This window comes from Apaloderma vittatum, unplaced genomic scaffold (genome assembly GCF_000703405.1).
Source record: "Apaloderma vittatum isolate BGI_N311 unplaced genomic scaffold, ASM70340v1 scaffold15667, whole genome shotgun sequence".
Lineage (NCBI taxonomy): Eukaryota > Metazoa > Chordata > Aves > Trogoniformes > Trogonidae > Apaloderma > Apaloderma vittatum.
In genome coordinates, this window is record NW_009724682.1 from 1 (window position 1) to 24,108 (window position 24,108).

At 44.4% G+C, this 24,108-nt stretch overlaps 1 protein-coding gene across 1 annotated transcript; it reads right to left on the reverse strand.

Moving 5' to 3' along the window:
• Window positions 1-3,486: 3,486 nt before the first annotated feature.
• Window positions 3,487-23,808, reverse strand: TSPAN7 (tetraspanin 7; the record flags this gene model as incomplete). Its single annotated transcript, XM_009872616.1, has 7 exons — window positions 3,487-4,604; window positions 5,265-5,337; window positions 12,487-12,570; window positions 17,055-17,210; window positions 19,029-19,124; window positions 20,565-20,639; window positions 23,599-23,808. Coding segments are annotated over 6 exons (690 nt in total), but the record flags the coding sequence as incomplete, so codon positions are not given.
• Window positions 23,809-24,108: the final 300 nt, after the last annotated feature.

A 24,108-nucleotide genomic window follows, 5' to 3' on the forward strand; every position in this document is an offset into this window, starting at 1 on the left:
CAACCCATAACATTCTGTGATTCTGTGAAATATTTCCCATTTCAAACCCTTGGCCCGCCCCCCCCAAGTTTGTATATTTTTTGCTCTTTTCTCTCCCCCTATCCCACTCCAGCACTTCTCCAACTGGGCATTACCCTGCTCTCACATCATATTTTCTGATTCTCTACTGGAGAAGGTAAAGCTCATAAACCATGGCTTCCATGCAAGCCAGAAAGCTGCCCTTGCTTTCCCTCTGGAAATAATTCCAATTTAAAATTATTAATGTTTTTCATTTGGATGAATAATCTCCATTTAAAGAACAGATTTGGCTTTCAAAAATGACTTTTCACTTACTGAGTGCCCTGAGAGGTTTTGAAAGGGCTGGATTCCCAAAAGGTAGGTTATGTGGAACTTTCTGAAAGCTAGTCACTGTGTTCTATGAGTACGGTGAATGAAAAAGAGCATTCTGGTGACTTAATAGTTGCATTGAAATGTACATCACATTGGGAGTTACACTGTTGTATAATGCACCAAGGATGTTACGTATGTGTGTGTGTGTGCTTAAATACGCGCCCCAGCGATCAATTACAGCAATCTAAAATAAGTACTTGGTGTCACCTATAGATAGCTTCAGCTGAGACCAAAAATAGCCACGCTGCAGTTACCATGGAGCAGAACAGACTCCAGAGCTTGAGGAGTTGCTGCCTCAGCATGGCTTGCTTTTAATGAGCTTGCACATACCAAATATCTCCGGTCACACCAGACAAAAATGAAACGTCCTTTCACTAAAACGTTTCCTGGCTGCAACAAGAACAGGTGCAATGACAGGCAAAAGGCAAAAGCAACAGCTTTTTTCTTCAAAATTAGGCCAAGGCAGTAAAAGCAGCTTGCAGAAAGCTGACCATATCTTACATGTTTTTTTCTGGGAGGGGCAAAACACTTTTATTTACCAAAAAAAGCAGAAGTGTCATTTGTGTGTTGAAAGATTTCTATATTTATTATATAGGCTCATCCTGAAGCAGCCCTGTTAGAAGTCCGACATCCCGATCAATCCTGCCCCTCCAGTGGGATGCCAGGTATTTTACGCATGGGGTTTGGCTGGCAGCAAATTAATTTGCAAATCTTAAAATTATCTTAAACGGTAGTGAGCCACTGAAGTCAAGGCAAAGAGTCACAGAAGACAATTTCAGCCCTTGCATTGGGAACAAGAGGCTGAAATCCCTCAAGAGGTCCTGCAAAGCCGGTCTCCTCCGCAGCGATGCTTGCCCAGGGAGGGCAGCAGCCAGCAAGGCCCTCCAGAGCCACAGTTTGACGCTGCTGTAAAAAATTGCCTTCACAGCAACCCACTACCCTCTTGGCAGTGCTCAGGGCAGTGCTCCTCATAACAAAGCCCTGGGAGGCAGCTCAGGATGGGATGCACTTTCCAGCTAAGGCTGCTGGTCCACCTTGCAGCCAAGCCAAGCCATCAGCTCGCTGAGACCAAAACATGGTGGTCTCAATGCTCCTTCTTCCTCCTCCCACTGTCCTGCTCAGTCTCCACCCATGCCCCATTCTTTTCATCCCTCCTAGGACTCATCCAGTGACTCCATCATCCAGTTTGACTCTCAAACCTGCCCACCCTTCTCTTGCCCAGCTTGGGCCCAGTGATTGCAGGGAATGCAGTTTGCCTGGGGAGGGACCGCGCAGCCAGAACCAGCCCAGTGCACCAGGAGACAGCCCCCTCCACCTCTGATTCAGTCCATGCCAGAAGGTGGACCTCATCCCCTGAGGCAGAGCCCCTCTGTGAATCCTGGATGATGTGAACCCAAACCCGGCAGTTTTGTTTCTTTTCCAGGAGGGAGACACAGGAGCGCAGGGATGCAGCACCTGGGGCAGGGGATGCCACGGTGCCAGCTAGCACAACGCTCCCCGACGTTGCTGCTGGATGGTCCCAGTCCCAGCTGGGAAGATTTCACCAGGGAAACCCTTGGTGGGTCCTTCACCAGCCTCATCCTCTCCACGGAGCCTCTCGAGAGCCCAATTAACAAACCTATCCCATACAAGTAAGAGTGCTTCTGGGCTGAGGGAAACAACTGAGCAGGCACTGAAGAGCTGTGCTGAGTGGACCTAATTCAATGCTTATGCCTTAAAGCTGAGCACATGCTTTACTGAATGGGGACGGGCAAGCTGGAGCAGTTTGGGGGCCTGATGATCTGTCATCCAACATGAGCATCTTCAAAAGAAACAGTTCTTGGCACAAACAACTCTTTCTTTCAGGAAAAAGAAGGGGAAAAAAAAAAAAAAGGAAAGAAAACTGAAGAGAGGATGGTGTTTTGGTTTTTTTCCACTCCGGAAGGTTGCCGGTGGCTCTTGAGGGAGGAGGCGGGAGCCTTGCCCCTTCCCCTCCTCTCCGTGGGCTAGGGGAGATCTGCTTGGGGATGAATAGGGGAGGGAAACTGGGGCAGCTGGTGGGCCAGTTCTTTCTGCTGTGGAAAAACGTTCCCTCCCCAAACTTCCTGCGCCTTCGGAGGACGGCATTGCTCCAGCATTGCGTAGCCCCAGCAACCGAGCAAGCAAGCTGTGACCGTTTTTAAGCCCTCTGAAGGGACTGCAAGTATGAGTGCTGCAACCTGTGCCGAGTGGCTTTATCCCCAGCATTTATGCAGGACCCGTACGGGTGTTCTTCACATTTAAAGATGGCCTGCTCCCTCACGGCAAATGCTTTACTGGGGTCAGATTTAAATTTTTGAATCAGCTTCCTCTTCTCTTATTTGCTGGTGCACCGACCGTGCCAGCACCACTCAAAGGTTCATCGTGAGGTGATGTCGGACACACCACGCAGGCAGAAGGTCCCAGTAACTGGGTGGGTGGCACTGACGGATGGACAGATGGACCAAGGACGGGCTGGACGCTGGCGGCCTGTGCAGACAAAGGTGCTGTGCAGCTCCTCCACAGCCAGAGGGTTTACAGGCCTTCCCTCCTCAAGTCTTCTCTGTCCTCCTGGCCAATGTAAGGGTTCGGCCCAAAAGTTCCAGGTTTAAAGTTCCACAGACTTTGCATCAGATCTTCAACACTTCGTGTATTTAAATGAGAAGGAATATCAGCCTTTCCACGAATGCAGCAAAGATGGCTAGTACCCACCCGACTCAACCCCGAATCCCTTTTGTCCCCACCCTCACCAAAACCAAAGAGAACCGCTTAATGCCAAAATCACACACAGTGCTAAGGACGGGATAATTAAATGCTGCAGATCATTGTCAGCCACAATTGCAAAGCAGAGGGCATGTACTTGTCACGTGGTGAAACCAGCTGTGGTAGGTTTTTCTAGGAGTTTTGAAATGATTCCAGCTCTTTTTTTTTTTTCTTTTTTTTTTTTCCCAAGATAGGAAAATTTTTGTCACAAGCAAGTTAGTTGTTAAAATATGCACAAAGATATGTCACTCCAAGCTGTGCACTTGTGTTTCATGTTCACTTACCGCCCCTCAAAAGAGTTTTGTTACAACCAAAGAATGAAAAGGAAGCAGCTAGAAATCTGTAATGGTTCCATTTATTAATACGTATATCACAAATACTCACAATATCAATGCATTCTTGTTGGCATGCTAGACAGAGGCTTTATTAAAAAAGTCCTATTTTTTTAAAAAGGTTTTAAACTTTTGCTTTCCCCCAAAAATATTTCATATGCCTGTTTTTTTTGTGATTTTTTTTCTGTGTGTGTGTTTTTATTTCGATTTGATTCAACAATGTATTTGGTGGCTGCAACCTCAATGCAAAAAGAAAGAAAAAGAAAGAACAGGAAAAAAGTATGAAGGCCGCAGTACAGCACAGTTCAATTAGTTCATAACTACCTAATAAAAATAAAGGAAGCAAAATTCCTGCCTTCACAGTAAGCAACAACACAGCTTAATAACAGTATTACACGGGATCAGGTTCAGAGGCAAAATGCACTAGACAAAGCCTATCGGGATACGCACTAGGCATACAACACTGAGTAAGAGCCAAAGATGTAGAAGAACATCAGGAATAACGGTTCCCTTCAAGCACAACATTTTAACATCATTTTCAAGTATCTTTATGTTATGTTACTGATTCCTTTGTTTTGGGGGAAGGGGGGGGGCAGGCGCAGGGAAGGGGGGAAAGGATGGAAACCTTAGTAAAGCAATAAACAGAACAAGAAATTAAGATAAAACCCAAAAGAATATATATTTCATACACCGGTTTATATGAACGTGTGCAACACTTATTAACCATGGTGAAAGGCTAATTATGCCCTCCAGTCACTACATGCACAGCCCGATCGATGCTGTTAATGAATTACCTTTTGTTAACTTACGATGCAACTACTGTGTGACCAAGAACATACATGCGGTGCCGTCCTTCCGCCAGGGATGGGGTCCGGGTCCGGAGGCCGAGGGGACTCAGCTGCTCTCGGTGGCACCGCGGTACTTCACAGGATGGTAACACTACGCATGGGGCAGATTTCGGGAGGTGGGGTGCGAGTGTGCGCGCGCACGTGCTTGCTCGTGGGGTGTGGGTGTGCGTGCGTGCGAGAGACAGTGTGTGTGCTATAACATTCATTTCAGTCTTTCTCCAATTCTGCAGCTCCTGATCTTCAACCAGGCTCTGGACTTCATGCTTCTGAAAGACTAGAGAGCAGGGGGGCACAAAAAAAAAAGAAGAAAAAAAGAAGTGGGTTGCTTTGGTTGCCAACAGCATTCATGGCAGGTATTTCGCCCTCTCTTTTCAAGAAGAAAACTGAAATGATGAAATTTTCAACAGTACATTTCCCCTTTTGTTTTCCCCCAGCAGACAGAATATTGGGATAAAAATCCCAAAGCAAAGAATCCCAAGGGAAGACTTAACTCTCAATGAATGCTGAGCATCTGAAACTTGTCCACTATCTTGAAAGGAACCTGCAGGAAGGCTGGGGAAGGACTTTTTACAAGAGTGTCCACTGATAGGACAAGGGGAAATGGGTTTAAGTTGAAGGAGAACAGATTTAGACTGGATCTTAGGAAGAAATTCTTCAGCACGAGGGCGGCAAGACTTTGGAATAAATTGCCCAGAGATGTTGTGGCTACCCCCTCCCTGGAGGTGTTCAAGGCCAAGTTGGACTGAGCCTTGAGTAGCCTGATCTAGTTGAGAGGCGTCCCTGCCCATGACAGGGAGGTTGGACTAGATGATCTCTAAGGTCCCTTCCAGCCTAGGCCATTCTATGATTCTATGGTCTTCAGCAGAAGCAGCACAGCCACGATAATATACCAGAGCATACACAGTGTACTGCACAGAAAGCAGGGAAATCTCACCTTGTTACACCATCTCATACTGGTTAGCAGTAATAAACCGGGACAGACAGCACGCCAGCAGCATCCCAATCAACTGTTACAGACAGGAAGAGAAGCAAAATAGATTTTAAGTTAAATTAAATGAATGCAGAGCAAAGGAAAGGCCACATTAAGAAAAAATTTCATGTTCTGGAGTTACTACAAACAACATATTTATGCCCTATTTCAAGGACCACTCTAATCAGAAAAACAACACTAAGATCTCCTGTCCTTCTTCCTCTTGATTTTTATCAGAGCGTATTTATTTGACAGGCATCATGCCTTTGTGCTACTTTTCAACCCTGTTGTCATTGCTTAGCCAGGTCAGACATGGATGGGCACACAGGCGGGGGGGTATCAGCATGCTATGGGCTGTGTTTCACTCTCAGGCTCCCCCCACCCCCGAGAGCTGGTGACCCCCTTAACTTTGTCAAGAGCGTGCAGGGGAGCAGCTTCCTAATGCCCCAGAGCAGCAATGCTTTCTTTACAAATGATGCAGTACCGCAGGAATAAGCACTGTAAATCTGGAAATAAATAAATAAATAAAAGTCTTTCACTATTCCCTTGGCTGTCACTCAAATTATTGAAAACAGATCCCTGGCTTCCACTCGTCAATAAGCACTCAGTCATTTCAACGTTTTGCCTCTCGCCGTTTGTTAGCGTTTTCCTGCGTATGCCAACTGCATTCACACACCATAAATAATTCAACCTCGCTTTTCTCATTTGGGTTGGTCAATTAATGAACTCATGACTATATCCAGATTGTTACAGCTAACCCCTGCGTACGGGGGTGAGACGGACCAGCCCACTCCAGACCCGGCTCCAAGCGAGGGCTGTCGGAACTGCTCCAGCCTGCTCGCCCGTGCCTGCGGGCGACCACCTCTGCCCCTCTCCTTCTGTTGCGGGCAGAGCGCATCGCAAGGGAGCGGTGCTTAAGGAGGAGGATCGCAACCTTTCGGCAGCAGCCGAGCTCCCTCAGGCTCCTTAAAGCACGCGTCGGCAATGCCTGGCTGGCTGCTTGTCCAAACTAGCTCCTTCTATTTCACGCTCAGGATTGCGTGCCCTTTCCCCTAGACCGCCGGTGCTCCCTGTTAACACAATCATCATCAAGACACACATCTTCTCTACCAGCCAACTGCTTGATTTGGGCTGGCATCAGCCTCAGAGCAAGACCAAGCCAGAGCACCTTAAATACAGATAAACTTGTTTTCTGACTCTAAGATGTCACATTCCTGATCAGGTCACATTTCATTTGCCAGATATTTGCTCCCTCTCCTGTTTCAGTGTCCACCAGAATTATTGTGGGCATCTCAGAAGGGCACAGTCACCTTTAAGAGCAGTTTGAACCCCTACTACTCCCTAAACGCCCCCCCTGATTTTGGTACCAAGTAGGACACTGCCAAGGTTGTAGTAACATGTGGGGCACAGATAACAAGTCCCTATCAACCTCCTATAAAAACCTAAGCTACTAGGGTTCAATTCAGCTGCCAGAAGAAATGTGGGTGCCAAAAGCCTTCCTTGGCTTTAAAAATCTCACTTGATACCAAGAAGACGTTTTAGCTATCTTGTTGCCTTTTCTACTAAACTTCTCTAGATGGGTGTTCAAGCAGGAACCGGTGATGATGAGGATCCAGCATCGTCTGGCTGGGCTTTGGGTTTCCACACTTAAATACTCCAGTCACCAGGAGGATGATTTAACCACCTTGGCAGTTCGGGAAGTGTTGCTGAAAACCCACCATATTCTGCAGGTTTACTGGAGAAAATTTGACACTCCCACTGTGGGCCTGCACAATGTTCCTGTAGCTCAGTTATGTTTTGGAGAGTTAGATTTCCATTTTGGAGAGTGGTACATATTTCTCTGTGCTTTGGCGGGCAGAACGGACTAAGTGCATCTGGGTGGCCCTGTCCCACCAGCTTCGTTATAATTTTTCTTTGTTTGTGGCAGCTTTCAGTCTTTTCTCACCTTTCTCAGATGGTCTCAGAAGTTACTTCTCTGTCTTATTGCATTTTTCATTAAAAAGAACTACACAGTGTGTTTCATCCTGTTTATTTTCCCTGAGCAATTTCCAGCCCAGACCCAAATCAGTTCCTCCCTCATCCTACAATGACCAACAACATACGTACATTTGTTTTTATTTTTTTTCATGTCTATGCCATGAAGTACCTATTATTTCCCATTATAAGCGCCCAAATCACAGCCATTATTGTTCCTGAACCACAATCTGCTGCTTGTATCAGCTTTACAAGGGGAAAGATGCTGCAGCACAGACAAATAGGAAGCTGTGGACTTTTTCTTCCCTCCACCTGCAGCAGACCTCCCCAGCTACCTTTAATAGAGATTCTTCTCTTTTTCACAGGCTGTAACTCTTAATAATCGCTGTGTCTAAGCTTTGTAGCATTTGCAGGCACATGGCAATGTTTTGATTTACTCAAGCCACTTGTAAGAAGACTGGCAGGTTACACATAAATGTGTCTTTCTGATTTTTGGCCCACTTACTAATTCTTGGCTCTGACCATATGCTGGTTAATGCAGTTAAGTAGTTATAGTACCATGACATTAAACTTCTATACTTCAGAAATAATGGCATGCATGTCAAGGCACTATATACACATTTTATATAGCATTTCTAGCTATTAATAAGACACACCACAGCTGTAATAAAAATCTTAGAAGTATTCTGAACATATATAAAACCACGTGTTTTTTCAAGGTGTGTAAACTTCCACATTTAACCGCATGAGCACTGTCCTTCCTGCAGCCAAGAAGAGGCGTTATCGTTATCATATTAAGTTGCTGAATTTTCCTCTTCATTACCGTCATAACTACTGTCCTCTGCATTTAAATCAGGTTAGAGGCTCCCAGTTCGTGAACTACAAATGAGCGCTCTCCACCTCCTCTTGCTCTCTGCATTTGCTTGATCACTTGTAACCTCTGCTCTTCGGATGGGAGGAAGCCCCTCAGCCTATTGTGCAGCAGGTCCCTGCAGCTTCTTTGAAAAACCAGGGGAATCAGCATAAAAGGATTCCCACAGAAGAACTAGCTGCTAGAAGTTGTAATCATTACCCTTCATTCCCACTGCCTCTCAAATGCCCCATCTCAACATTTACCCACTTTTTTTTTTTCAGTATCATTTTATAGTGCCAGTTTTTCAGAGCGCTAAGATGGCAGACTTGGTTCTGCATTTGTGTTATCTCTCACTTTTCCCCTCTCCTCCCTTTTTTGCAAGATTATCTTAGTCTACTGAACTATTACGTGGAAAACTGAGAGTTTGCCTTGGAATCACTGGTCTTGCCGCTGAAAAATTGAAAATGCCGACAAACTCTCTGGTTTAGAGCACTGGGAAACCCACATCCCTCAGGTGTTTCTCCCACACTACCTTCCTGTTGTTCAAAGACCATTCTGGTGAGCACAATGTAGTGCATGAGTTCTTCATCTCTCCATGGCTTCTAGGAGTCATCTCAGGCATATTTCAGTTCTGCCTATTGAAATCCATCTACAGCAACTTCCTAGCAATCCCCTCTCCTACCATATATATGATATTGGCTTTTTAATACAGTTATTTTGCAGGAGTTAACATTGACTTGAAGCTGCCTTGCATGACATATTTATTACATCTTACTATATCAAAAAGAAGGTGAAGTGCAATTTGAATTTCCGTTTTATTTTGGTCCTTGATATCTTCACCATTCCTCATTCTTTGAGAGAACTTCTATAAGTAGAAATGTGCTGAAATAACTCAGAATTCATCAGCATATCAGGTAAGCTAAAATTGTTCTTTTTTTTAAATCCATCATGAATAATTGTTTAGCTCAATGATTTACCTTGCAATACTCTCAAAATGCAAATCTCCAAGCATCCAGGTTTCCCAGCTCTATTTTAGAGCCATGGCAGGGAGGTTGGAACTAGGTGATCTTTAAGGCCCCTTCTGACTCAGGCCATTCTACAATTCTATGATTCAACAACTGGGTTTGAGTGTATGGAGGGCACCTGACTTCAGGACGGAGAGCACTTCAGTACAATGGGAATAATTTGGCCTTACTGCACTGAGACTTAGTGACTCTACTGCAACCACACTCTGTAAAACCTCTGAGACTCTGTCTCTTGCATCCCCTAAGCCCATGCCTGCACTGTAGCTTTATCTAGGCAAAACATCATCTATGCTGCTTGCATAATTTTATTCTCTGTTGGGTACAAAACCTCTGAAACTCTGTCTCTTGCATCCCCTAAGCCGCACTGTAGCTTTATCTAGGCAAAACATCATCTATGCTGCTTGCATAATTTTATTCTCTGTTGGGTACAACACAGAGATCATTTTGCTGCTCCAATGAGCACCTGCTAAACTGAAATTATTCCAGCTGGAAGTCAGCATTGGCATCTGAGACCAAGCCCAATCAAATTGTATTTTATTGTTACTATTTCAAACCTGAGGAGCATGGCAGACAATGTCAGCAACATAGCAGTTTTTTTAAGAACTCTGGCTCTGATTGGGAGGTCTGTGCCAGGCCTATGAGATGTGCAATGCCATTACATCAACTTTCCCTGTTTCTGGGAATCAGCACATTCCCGCTAGTCAACATCTAACAAATCATGTGAAGGAAAGGCCCTTGAGCACGTTTTACTGTAGAAGAGCAACATGATCTAATTTGTCTTTTATTTAGATTAAACCTATTTTCAACAGTTATAGTGAAACCTCGCCTGCAGCTGGAGCATTGCATGGCACTACTGCCAGCCACAGTTAACCTGAAATCAATTTGTAAACACCATCCCTAACTGGGTCCAGCAAAACAGATTAGGCAGTAAATTATAACTGGCTGGCTTCTACTCTTCACACCCCAGGAGAGCTGCATTTTTAATCCCCTGCATCCCCTCTCTCCCCTCTTTTACACATTTGCTAAGACCCCAAGCAGCTGGATACCTACCCACATCGCCAGAGCCTTGCCCTTATACAGGAGAGCGACATCCCCAGCCGGCAGCTGACGCTCAGCAGCACGAGTTGCCAACACTGCACTGAAACGTACTTTTCACTTGGAGTTGCAGTGGCAAACTGCCTCCCCCCTGCTCCTTGCTGCCCGCAGCCCCTCACGCTAATCTCACTTTGTGCCCAAGGGCTCCTGCTGCTGGGCTCACCTTCTTCCCGCACTGCTCACCCGCCTTCCTGTATGGAGCTCGCCAACAGCCGATGACCTAGAGCAAAGCCCCGATGACCTGTGCCAAAATACTAACAATTCCAGCTGCACTCTTCCTACAGTCTCCCTTCCAGCTGCAAATAACTTTCAGGCAAGAGAAGATGATGCCCATTGCACACATGGTACACTGATTAAAGGCATTCGGGTGGCATTGGTCCTGACTGAGGCATTTGCCCCAGCAGCTGCAAAATTCTACTCATCCCATCATTCTTTTGAATAGTTTTACATGAGGCATTTAAAAAGATGCTTTATAGCCTTCCGACTGTCTAGAAACAGAACTAAGAGCTCTGAGTTCTACAGCAGTAATCAAATCACAATCAAGGTTGGAGAAGACTATCAAGACAACCATGACTATCCAAGAGGAACTATAATAGCCTATCAAGAAACCCACCAACAATCCAAAACTCCCCCTGCTCCATGCACCGACAGCTCCAGATTTGTGATTTCACCACTCCTGGATCCTGAAGATCTAACACCCATGCACATGCTCTGGATGGCTGGTGGTATAATGAACCAGCCTTTAGGCACACATGAAACAGGCAGACAGGCCAAATCATGGGCTTCTCATTTCTTAACACCCAGGCTGCATCAGGTTTCCAGATCTGCTTGAGACAGGTCAGTCAACCGCTCTGAGCCCAGACAGTTACAGGGCTCCCTCAGGTTGTGCATATGTTGGCTGAGAGGACGTGATGGCCATTTCCCACATGGCTTAGGGACAGTTATTCTGAACAACCCGGAGGCCATCGTAACTGCTGAGCAAATTAAACCTCAGAGAGACGTAACTGAAACAGTTTGCAGCCAAGCCCGGGCTGATCACATGAGAAAGCAGAGGCAGGAGGGCAACTCCCATTAATTCACTTGCCCATCACGGGGCAACAGCACTGGCAAATCACTTTTTTCCAGTGCAGCACAGTGCAAACCTACAGCTTGCTAACTGAACTCAGGAGTTTCAAGAAGTCAAATAATTTTTTATAGCACCTCATTTTTTTCCAGCCACTGGATAAACCTAAGTCATTCATCAGATATATGCATATTTTCAGTGTTGCCTCAGGACCCAGGTTTGTAATACTGTGTGAATGAAGCAAATGAAATTTGCACAATAGTTTTGGAATATGACATTTGCAGTTGTACTATACACTCTCCACAGAGAGAAGGCACATTGCGTCTCGGGTAAAAATGGTTCAGGCATCATCCACATCGCTGTGCATTTTGCTGAACCATTCTGCAAGCACTTTTGCACTGGCCATGTTTCCCTCTCTCTCATTTTTGCATGTTTCCACGAGAGTCCTTGCCATCACATGAAGTGACTAGTATAAAGGAGCATCTTGTTGAAAGATGCAGGTGTTTTCCTGCCCTTTCTTGATCAGAAGACTCTGACCAGAGCTTTAGTTTGCCCAGCTCCTGTAGAAGTAAAAGCAGTTTGGATACCGGGGAGCAGCAAACACTTTCTTAGCTCTCCTCTCACCCCTCCTGCGCCACACTCCTTTTGGTCTCAGCAAGGAGTTAGTTTAATAATCTGATTTTGGCATATCTCTGCCCAGTGTTCAATGCTAAAAGAAAAAAAAAAAATCAGTCACCAAAACCAGGTGCCTCCTCCAGGCTCCAGGTCAAGGATGGGGAGGCCTGAAGGTACACTCTTATAAGAATTCTAAGCTCCTTTAAGAAAAAATAAGACTGCTTAGAAGATAGAAGCCTATCCAAACAATGGATAAGCTATTTGTCTTCTTAGCTGTTTATGCTCCATTTAAGCCAAAGTTTTATTGGGTTAACCTTTATTTGACCCAGTGGAGGGACAAGTTGTTTTCCTTGAGTCGGTCATTAGCTCAACCGTAACTGATATTCCCAAGGAGAAACTTCATTTAAGTTGAAAAAAAGAAAATCAATGAACAGATGACCTCAGGACTAATGAGCATGCTGAGCTCTGTCCCCTTCCATAATCCTTCTTTCCTTGAAGTCTGGGTAAAGAAAAAAGAGAGAGGGGGGAAAAAGTGGGGGAGGCAAGCATTTATGCACTTACCTGTGAGAATGCAATGCCAAAAGCCACTCCGGCTATGATTCCCATATTTGTCTCCATAAAACTGGTCACCAAGTCATAACAGCCCTGGAAAACAAACATAACTCCTTGTATCGACCTTCCCTGCCATGAATGTATACATATAAATTTCTCATTTAAAAAGGACTTGGGCTAGACAATATTTTTTGCTGCAATTTCCAACAATGTCACCTTTTTAGTTAATAGCAATTCTGAGTGAATGTTGGAAAGTGGTGGCAAAACCAGTTCTTTTTAGAAACAAACGCATTTCAGTGCTTTTAAAAGCTAAATGTGATGCTGCACTCATTTTTATAGGTCTTATCAAAGAAAATCAGTTTGCATTGTTTTAAAAAATATAACTTCAATGTGAAACCAAATCAGTAACAGTATAAGGCAATGCTATACCACAATACAGGTGTCAAAAACTAATAAATGATGCTGATTTCCTAATACCCCAGGTATTTAATATAAGCATGCTTCAGGGGTCCAGTGAGGCATCTGGCTTGCCTTCACCTGTCAAAGGCCACCAAGCAAAGCACTGACAAGTACGTAACCTTAAACCATGTAGCAAAGTTATCAAGGGTTTTTTATGAAGTTTCTTGGTTTGTTTGCTCTTGGACACAAAATTCCCTGTCCTGCTCCTCAAACTCAATTTTCTCTCTCTAGCTCAGACCCCGATTCTATCAGCTGACTTGCTTCATCATGCCTCTATTCACAGCCCACATGAGGGCCAGAAGATTCATATGCATTTTTGCCCTTCTCTTGGATAGGATTTTTTTGAGATGCCCACCTCAGTATGATAATTTTTGCCAAGTTTCTCCCCTCACCTACTCTGCCTCTCAAAAAAGCATGTCAATTAGCTTTCCTAGTTTGTGGTGCCTAAATGAATCTAAACGAGTGATACAAAACTTGAAGAAAGAAGAAAAAAGCAAGATTACATCTATTTTTAATTTCATTACTGAAATCTAACTGCTCACACAGTCCAAAGCCAGCCCTGAGGTTTCTTCAAATGACCGACAACACTCTCAGCATAAGGCCAGTCTCAAGGCATTTTATTCAATGTTACAAGTCTTTTCACTTTAGCAGAAGTTGGAAACAACAGAAATAACAGGGAGTTCCTGTTCCCAGTTTGGACTCCCATCTCACCAGAGAGAAGTGTCTCCACGTTTCCCCTCTATCCACACCCCCCTCACTTCTGCAAACACTATAGGAACTTCTTACACGACCTCAAGAGTGTCAGATGCTTGTGAAAAATAACAGCTAAAAGGAGAGGACAATGTCCTTTGTTAGGGACAGACCACTCATGAACTATATAATTTCTTTAGTCTCTATTATAATATCAGAAGACATTTTATTTAACCCTGGGAATAATGAAGTGGCAAACCTAACAGCAGCTGAGGACCAGCACAGATGTAATTCATTAGTGAAATGCTTAAGTGTACGTATTAGTCCTTAATTACATCTTACGGCAGTGTACAGTACATCAGATTCAAGCTTGCTTATTTAACACATCAAGCAACTAGAGCTCTGTGTGTCTTAGATGTCATAATATAAGATTAGATTTTTCAAACAGTGCTTTCATTGTTTGACATGGCTTAATGTTCTCCCAGCTCTGCTAATGTAACTTCTAACAGCAATGGGAGTTTGAGGGAGACAGAAGATCTTGTTAAAAAACCAACAAGATGCAAGCGAGAGTTTAGATCGCTCTCCTTATTTGGAGACTGTGTTTTCCCAAATCACAATAACCTGTTTCCTGAAGTACACTACATAAAAATGGCTTAATTGCTCATTCCTTGCTGTGCAGACTGAGAGTGCAAGAAGCACCCAACAGTTGCACATACGGTACAAAAGTACGTGAAGCATTGTGTGCGCACGTCTGGGTGCTGATTCAGAGGACAGAAGTGACAATTTAGCAAGCATTCGATCATTCTTGACTCCACACATCTATTCCTTTATTAAGATTTTAGGGACAAGTAGTTCCTGAGGTTTGCTGGTAATGAACTCTGAAGATTAAATGCATTATATGAACATTAATTAGCTAATTCTAATGACAGCTCTTACAGTTAGCTTTTAGTCCCATCTGAGATGACGAAACAGACAGCAAGACCAAGTGATTTACCCAAGGTCACTAAGCAAGTGGGTGGCAGAACTGGCAAAGAAAATTCAGGAATGTTGTCTTTTAGTCCTGCAATTAGATCATTAGTTTAATCCTCTTTGGATAATATATCATTAGGCCTCATAAACTGCTAGCAACTTGATTAGCTCATACAGCACTTGCCTTACAGATAGTCTTGCAAGATCCATCAAAAAGATGTATTCCAAATACACTTATCCACAGGAATGGTAACAAAGGTCTTCCCCAACCACAGACAACGTGTATTTTCCTTTTTCTCCAACACACAGAGAGCAAAATGCCTATTTCCAAGATCAGCAAGGGACTTGGGGCAGAGGCAAAAATGTTTGTTTCCTATCTGAAGTGAAAGCATAGGGCCACACAGCATTTCCACCTGCTTGCTTTTTATTTCCATGCCCCTTTCAGAAACATCCCACCTCAATGGGATGTTTAGGACAACTCCAAGGTCTCACAACTGCTAAAGAGAAATCTTTACTACCTTTGAGTACTAATGGCCATCTCAGAAAAGGGGATACAACATCGCAGGACACCCAAACTTCCCCATGGTAATTAAATCAAGTAATTAAGTCAGCTGCTTCCTGAGGAATGAACAGTCCTTTTCTGTCAGGTGACTCATACATTTGACAGGCGAGAGGCTTTAGGAGCAAGCATGGCTGGAAGTGAGTTACTAGTCCCGGACTAGCACAAGCTCATTCCTCCCCCAGCTGCTTCCCACAATTTAGCAGGCATCCTTTGCCAAGAGGCACTCACACGTTGTCAGGGATTTCTCTGTGCATGCAGAGCAAGCCTGGCACTTTGGGGAAACACCAGATCGGTGCTGGGAATGCAAATGGCACTTCCTCAGTTATGAAGCCAGGGAAGGTTCAAGAACGAGCGGCCATCCCCTACTGAAAAGGTGGGACCTGCTGGTAGAGCACCAGTCACACCAGAAAGGTTCCTGCTGGGAAGGTGGGCAGAAGCAGCGGCTCAGGATGGGCTGCCCAGGAGGTATGTTGCCTGCAGATCCACTCTGTCCTGCCTCTGCCTCTCGTCTTCTCTCCACTTCTGCCAAACCTAGAAGTTACTGCAAGTTCACAAAATGCAACTGGATGGAGTGGCTCATCCTTCGCCCTCATGCAAGGTTACTTTGCTGGTGGTGACTGGGAGTTTCTGAACAGATGGACATCACTGATGTTCCACATATATCTGCAGCAAGTGACTCTCATTAAACTATGACAGAAAATAAAGGCTTAGTAGAAAATAATCATCTAGCGTATATATATATATATTTTTAAAAAACAGATGCTAAAAAACATCCACTTGACTGGTTTTCAAAGAAAGATGTCTCAGGCTGTGCTCTGCCACCACTCCAGCCTCCTGATTCACGGGTGACTGAGGTGAAAAAGACAGAAACAGAAGACAGAGGCATTTCTGTATTTCTCCTGTTACCTCATCAGGACTTTTATTTATTTTTTTAAAAATTCAACTATGAAAACAAAAACCGAGAAGAAAATAATCCTTAAGCCTGACTAATATATGCTGCAACTTGGCAGGGTGATTTGCCCACAATACCATTCCTTTTACCAACAAACTGTCTGTTGCTTCTCTTGCAAATCCTGTACAAGAAGGAACAAACAGATGACGCACTAGCACTTAAAGCAATAACGAGTTGTGTTCCTGCTGTAATGTGCAGTGTCTGCTGTATATGCTGCATTATTTCATCTTTGTTCCTCCCTTTCTTGGTGTTTTCTGTATTTTTACTCTCCAATTATTCCTTTTCCTCCCATTTTCCCAACCTGCTTTTCCCATCCTACTCTGTTTTGCCAACCTGCTCCTGCAGATGACTGCAGAGGAGGGCTCACTTTGGCTGTCCTATGCTTGCAGCACCACAGCTTTAAAGATTTTAAGTCACTGTACATGTACCAAGCACAGCGCTTGTCGTCACTTACCCATGTCTCCTCTGTTTGGCATGGCAGTTAGGCTCTGGCATTGAAATTACTGTTTGAACATAAACAAGAGTAAAACCTGTCCTTCCTTCCACCTAGCTACATCTTCGTCCTCAGCAAAATTCCACAGCACTCAGCAGGAGCGAGCAGAGACCTAACCCTCAAGGCCAATTGAGTGAAGGTGCCACTCAGGGTCCCGTGCCCGGCCAGCATTGCCTCTGTGTGGCAGTGTCATACCCCAACCAATGCTGTGAGGAAGGGGAACAGATCTCCTTCTCCTCAGAAACGTTGCTGCACCTGGTCATTTGAGAAAGGCCAGCTTCAAGAATTTGAAAGCAAGCGGGGGGCAAAGCACACCCTTACCAGCACTCCAGCCCAGTACACACATTACAAACCAACCCTTCAAGACGAAATGAAATTGTAAGCAGCCGGACGCTCCCCTGGTGTACTGGATGGTTTCGTAATAACTGCCTCTGGCACAATGCTACTGGTACCTTCTGGTTTACTTTAGTGGCAGCCACGGTCATGTTGCGCAGGTCCTGAGTGTTACAGTCACTGGAGTTCATGCAACAGCTTGTAGGGATGCCATATTTGAAGAAGTAAGGGCTGGTGCTCCAGTTAGTGTAGCTCTGAATGCCGCAGCAGCTCAGCTACGGAGAATAAAAGGCAAATTCAAAATAAGCAAACAAACAAACTAGAATTAAAGCTAGTACACAATCATCACTGCCTACTGAAATAAGCTCCCAATCAAAATAAAGACAGGTTGTCTCCAGTTCTGAAGCGTAGGTACTGCTCCCTGACCCATTTATTACAAAGGTACCACGAATGTCATTTACACACAATGGGAACAGATGACCTACTAATAAAAAAGGTGGTTTATGAGCAAAGCTATTGTCTGTAACATTTGGCAGAGGTTCAGCCATAAAGCCAACTTTTTTGATTGAAAGTCTGTTCTGTTTGGGGTTTTTTGTTTGTTTCTTTCCTTTGCTTATTTATTTGATTAAAGATGATACTGGAAATTGAAGACAGATTCTCACAATGCAGTCAAAAGAAAAACCCTTAAAACCCTCAAAATATTGCACAGAAGTACATGTAACATATACAGGGTCAAACTAGTACAAAGTGCTAAGGCGAAGCAAGCCTCTCTAACTCACCAAATTAATTTCTAGGAAAATTCACTGAGCCATGAATAGAAGGAGACCATATGTTCATAGAGTATGTCTATAAAACCAGCTGAAAAAATGTAAGCTGGGAAGAATGTTCTGCTCTAGATGCTAAGCTAGAAGACAGTCACTCAAAGATAGAGAGCATGTGCCCGATTTTCTGCATGGAAAGGGCTTATAAATGCAGTTCCTGTAAAAACAGAGCTACAAATGAAATGAACATTTTGCTGTGACAGAAACACTGAACAATTACTCAAAACTATTTAGTTCAGCCAACTCCAAGGAGTCAAAAATTCAAATTACAGGGTAACATTGGGCAAACAGACAATTTTATGGCAGAATATACTCAGTTTAGAGCAGCAATCTGCTAACCCGGAGAACCCAGGTTAAAGGCACAGTTTCAAACATACTACAGGGTCCAACATGATAGCTGTAGTTTCTGAAGAAGATCTGGAAGTCATCAATACAATTACATTAAAATTTCAGCTATTCATCAAGTTACAATCCTATGAAAAGCAAATTGTCTCATAGAGTGTATTGTAAGCTGAAGGGATAGTTTCTTGCTATGGCACAGTTTCCAGTAGGAAATTAAATGTGACTTTTATCACTCTGTGTTGTAGGTGGTGGGCTTTGGTCCTCTGTGGTTGGCATCTCCACCTAGTTTGGCCGTACTGTGGCATTTGTTTGTGCCTGGTGCCCTGTTAGAAGAGAAGGCAACCTCCTGTTGCCCTGCTAATGCACCTCATGCGTCAGAAAGGCATCTAACCCATCCCTCCAGCACTGCTGCAGAACTCCTCTCATTGCCAATCTCAGCAGCACATTTGTCTGCTCCTTTTTCCTCTGGAGAAAATACACTCCATTTGTCCCTTTAACTCATCAGGTCTCCTTTGCCAGCCTCTCGTACTTCTGAAGAGAACTGCTGCAGTTTAACAGTGATACAGGATGCCAGATCCTATTTCATCTAGCTCAAATTTACAACACTTCATAACCCTATTGACAGGTTTCCTTAAGATCAAGGTGCATTCTTAAGTGATAAAACTGGCCTCTAATCCTAATTCAAGACCTGGGACCAACAACAAGCAAGTGGGATAAGCCCTGTCCTTATTAGATAGCTTGCTCATTAAAACAGGCATCTTGGACAAGCGTATCAGCTGAAACACTTTTTCTTTAGATCAGTTTTGTGAGCCTCTAAACTTGCTAACAATATACAGCTTGTCATCCATATTTCACGTTCTGCGATCAAATCTGAATGCATGCTGTGTATACCTATATTTATTAATTTTTAATATCCAATTTTAGACTTACACTTTCCTGTACATTATCCACTGCATGGCTCCGCTCATCGTTTTTGTTGTAATTCTGGATTGCTTCAGTATATGTCCTAAGGAATGTATCCTTGATCTATGAGGGTGAGGAAAAAAACCAGCCCATGTGAGCAACGAGAAGCATAACATCTGAAGCAGTTTTTGCAGGAAGCAAATGCATTTCCAAACCTAACAAGTCACCCAAACTAACCCTTTCCACTTTTTTTAAAGCATGTTCTCAGAACTGGCAGAGCTCCCTCTGTCAGGAGTCAGTCATGCTATTTTTCAAGCGGGGTCTATCAGTCAAACTGCGACATTTTGAAAAAACCAGAAAATTACTATAAGAAAGATATCCTTTGATGCTTTTTCCTCAAACACTTTGTTCCAGCACTAAGTCTGAAGGAGACTGCGTGCTTCTCTCTTCTCGTCGATGGCTGGTAGGAGCTGAAGCTTCTGCAAACACCTTGGGGAGAGAAGCCAGTGGCACTGAAAGAAGATGTGAATTCCCTGACCAGGCAGCAGCCCTCGTCCCCAGCACCAAAGTTGTTTGGGTAAGGAACAAAAGGTCTCTCAGCTGGAGAAGGTCAGGCACATCACCAGGCTGTGACTTCGACAGGGTAGTAAAGTTGCCGGGTAGCAGATGATTTGGGCAACCCATGTGGCTGCGACCTTCACAAGGGACTGCCTCTCCCGAAAGGGAGCAGCAGCCTGCTGCTGAGGCTGCCACATGTTAGGCCAAATGAAATGGCAATCCTCAGCAGATGGACAGGATAGAATTAAAACCTATCCACCACTTGGAAGGGTAGACACCAGAAATGCCTATAGCAAGGGAAATCTCTCATGAAAAGAGGAGACTAGAACATCAGTTAATAAAGAGAAGAGATGAGGAGGGTCCCTGAGTTTGTCCTGGTTCAGTACTATATGGCATATCCATGGACTTAAAGCCAGAGATAGACCCGATTAGAATGGATAAAGCAGAAGTGCTACTACAAGTCTAGATCCTTGTGGTTTTTTAAAGCTTCCTTCTGTCCCAGTTTCCTACCTCACTATATTTCTAATCTCTCCTTATTCTCAGGATAGAAATAAAATCCCATCCCACTCGCTCCCCCACCAAAGAAAAAAAAAAGATTTACAAAACTTTGAGTGCCGTCTGGTGCACAAGTGTTCTCTGCCTTAAATAAACAAGTGCCTCCCTGGCTGAGGAAGCTGTGTTTAAGAAAAGTAATCTCTTTTGCAGCCCTCCGCATATGTAAAAGTGTAAGGAAGATCTTACATGATGGACACACAAAACTCGATAGCTCCAGAGTAAATTATCAGGCAGCTGAGGCCAAGGGCTTTGGCTAAATCCATTCATTTGGAATCACATCAATTTTTAAGGCCTGTACGTGTTATTGTTGCACATCAGCTACATCCCTGGAGATGCGGATGGAGCTGCCGAGCTCAGCGACCTACACGTTCTCCATGCTCCAGAGAACTTCTCAGCAGCTCATGCCCAGGGAGGCACTGCCATATGCAAACTCAGCACATTTCTACCTACCTCATGGCGAAACACAAACCCTGAAATTCCAGCGACTAGCTCAGCCAGGAACACCAGGGACAAGAACATGGCATACTGAAAAGGAAGGAGGCAAGAGAAGTCAGAATTTGACAGGCCTTTGCCTCAGCACAGATACTGCTCAGTACCACATAAAATTTAACTTTTCGCTCTAGGCATCCCTTAAAGATTTTAAGAAAACAAAGGTCTTTCAGAGAGAACACATAGGTTATTGCCTGAGTATATTATATGTGTTTATACAACTCACAAATTATATGTATTGCTGTCTAATCATTGGCTTTTCTGACATTTCTGTTCCCACATTTCTCAGCATTATCACATAAATCAAACCACACTCACGTGCCAGAGACGGATCCGAGTCATTCAGGTTTTGATTTTGCAATAAGGAATACAAACAGACCCTTCATGTTTGCATGTCACTCTGCTAAGGTAAATAGACTTCTTCAGGTGTTTCGATTCGCGTTTGTCTATCCCACTGATGAACTGGGATTTGCTGCTCAATTCCTGAAGTTTCTCCCACGAATGAGCTGAACCACTGACTTCACTGGAAATATTCTCACAGTAATACTAGACAGATGTCTCAAACACTTTGCTGAGCAAAGGCCCATGTTTGGCTTTAGGAGCAGCATTTGGATTCAGAACTAAATAAACATTGAAAACAATGCTTTCAGTGTGGACACTCACAAACTATTTGTAATGGCAAGGTTTGGGTAGTGGCGGGGCTACAAGAGTGGCTTCTGTGAGAAACTGCTGCCTACAGAGCCAACATCAGCTGGCTCCAAAACCAGACCCACTGCTGGCCAAGGCTTGAGCCCATCAGTGATGGTGGTAGCACCTCTGTGATAACATATTTAAGGGGGGCATGGGAAACCTGTGCAATAGAAAACTGCAGCCAGAGAGAGGAGTGAGAATATGTGAGAGAAAGAATTCTGCAGACACCAAGGTGAGTGATGAAGCAGGGGGAGGAGGTGCTCCACCTGCCAGAGCAGAGATTCCCCCCACAGCTTGTGAGGAAGATCATGGTGAGGCAAGCTGTCCCCCTGCAGCCCACGGTAGGTCTATGGAACACCATGCAGCCCATGGAGGACCCCAAGTCAGAGCACGCGGATACACCCAAAGGAGGGTGACCCTGTAACCCTGTGGGAAGGCTGTGCTGGAGCAGGCTCCTGGCAGGACCCGTGGACCCATGGAAAGAGAAGCCCACACTGGAGCAGGGTTGCTGGCAGGACTTGTGAGCCCGTGGGGGACCCATGCTGGAGCAGCCTGTTCCTGAAGGACTGCACCCCATGGGAGGACTCACGTTGGAGAAGTTCCTGGAGGACTGTCTGTCTCTCATGGGAATGACCCCACACTGGAGCAGGGGAAGAGTGCGAGGAATCCTCCCCCTGAGGAGGAAGGAGCGGCAGAGACAACGTGTGATGAACTGACCACAACCCCTATTCCCCGTCCCCCTGCGCCACTTGGGGGGAGGATGTGGAGAAATTGGGAGGAAGGTTAAGCCCAGGAAGGAGGAAGGGATGGGGGAAGATGTTTTAAGACTTATGTTTTTATTTCTCATTATGCTACTCTGATTTGACCTGTAATAAATCAAGCTAATTTCCCCATGTTGAGTCTGTTTTGCCAGTGACAGTAATTAGTGAGCAATCTCCCCGTTCTTATCTCGACAATTACCTTCAATTAATGCAGCTGTCAAATCACTGCCTGTATTCTCTCCAGGAAAGAAAGGAAGTTTTGAAATACTTCTTACGTGTACAATGGAAATAAACCATGTGCTTGTAACAGCACATGCCACTGTTAGTTAGTGGCATACCTTCAAAAAAGTTACATGACTTGGGGAGCAACTACCAGAGCCTGATTTCCCTGAATATATAAATAATAATTCACCTTTATACCTTTCCCATCTGGACTGCAGTAACTCCAACAAGCCTCTACACGTGCCCTGACAGCACATCACCAGCAAGAGACAACAGCAGTGCACCTACAACAGCATTAGGTAAATGCCAACTGGCCAGCGGCATACATCTGCTGACAGATGTGCAGCCACTCCCTCACCCTTACTGTGTGACCAGTTGAGGAAATTAACTCTCTTTAAGATATCCTTTTCAAAAATCCTCTTCAAATTGGGGTAGAATTGTCCCATCTCCTTAGAAAATCAGCCCCAAAATACTGTAGCAGGAGACGCATTCATTGTACTGTCAAGCCCTCTCCCACTGTCTCCGTGCTTCACAAGTGCTATATCCACCCTTCAAAATTATTACATATGTAAGATTTTGCTCTTGAATATTCCTAGAAATACAGCTTATCATATAGGTTTGCTTAAGTTACAGTTACTTTGCATTTTAAGGTGGGTTGGAAAACTCAGAACAGAGGAACTTATATGTAAAGAAGTTAAACTGGACTGCGAGACAGCTGCTGTACCTCTGCTTAGTGTACCTCAAGGCCATGCTGCTTTTGAGATGAGGACAAACATACCTTACAGAGCTTTGGTTTTTGAAATTTACTTGTTTTATTCAAGTGAATGTTAGGAGAAAAAGAAAGGCTGGTGTGCTTTCGGAAGGTACTGTCTATTTTTTCTATAGATTTCACATTAGGGTATTAAAGCGATCCCTTTAAAATATACTTCTGATGAATTTATGTTTATGATGCTTTGGACATTTTTAAGATTGCAAATATACTTATCATCTGGCTCACAGAAAACCAGATGGATTGTAGAATTCTTCACAGACTAATTCACCAGCAGCAGTTCACTTTGCTCCCAACCACACATGGGCCTGTACACCATGTGGTAGCAAAACTCTATGTATGTATGAACTCAATCAACAACTGGCTTTGGCAAAGACTTTTTTTCCCCTTCTTTGTACAAAAGACACACGTGTTGAACATTAAGATCAATAAAACTAGCGTATGTGCCTCAAAAAACACGTTAACAGCTGGTGAAGCTTGGCAGGGGTGGGGGAATCCCAGCACTTCAACGAAACCTTTCTTCCTCTTGCTTAAGGCACTTTGGCACACTTACCAATTTCAGCATCCATGGACTGCCACGACAAGTGGCAAAGCAGCCAAAAAGCCCGAAAACAATGATTGTGGTACCCGTTCCGATGAGCACGTAGGGGGCATTGGTGGAGTTCTCAGCAATGAGAGAGATGTACGTGCCAAGGGTGAGCTTGCCCCAGACGCCAACTGCAAGTAGGATAACACCTGTGATCTGCAAAGCAAGAGGAGAAAGCTGTCAGGAGCTATCAGGGAAGGCATCCAAATTCAATGCACAGTGATTCTGAAGAGATTCATTGCTGGTGTTGTGCTGGCAGAAGGAAGCCTCAAGACTTTTACTAAGTCTGGAGGGATGGACAGAGAAAATTAATTTACAGCATCTGGAGATGTTAGTTAGGACTGCCACTGGAGGACAAACATCTAGGACTAATCACCACAAAGCTGATGAGCGCCAAGGGAGGATGGAGTGTACATCTGCAGAAATAGACTCTCTGCTCCAACAGCACACTGAGAGAGGTGGCCAACTCCATCACTT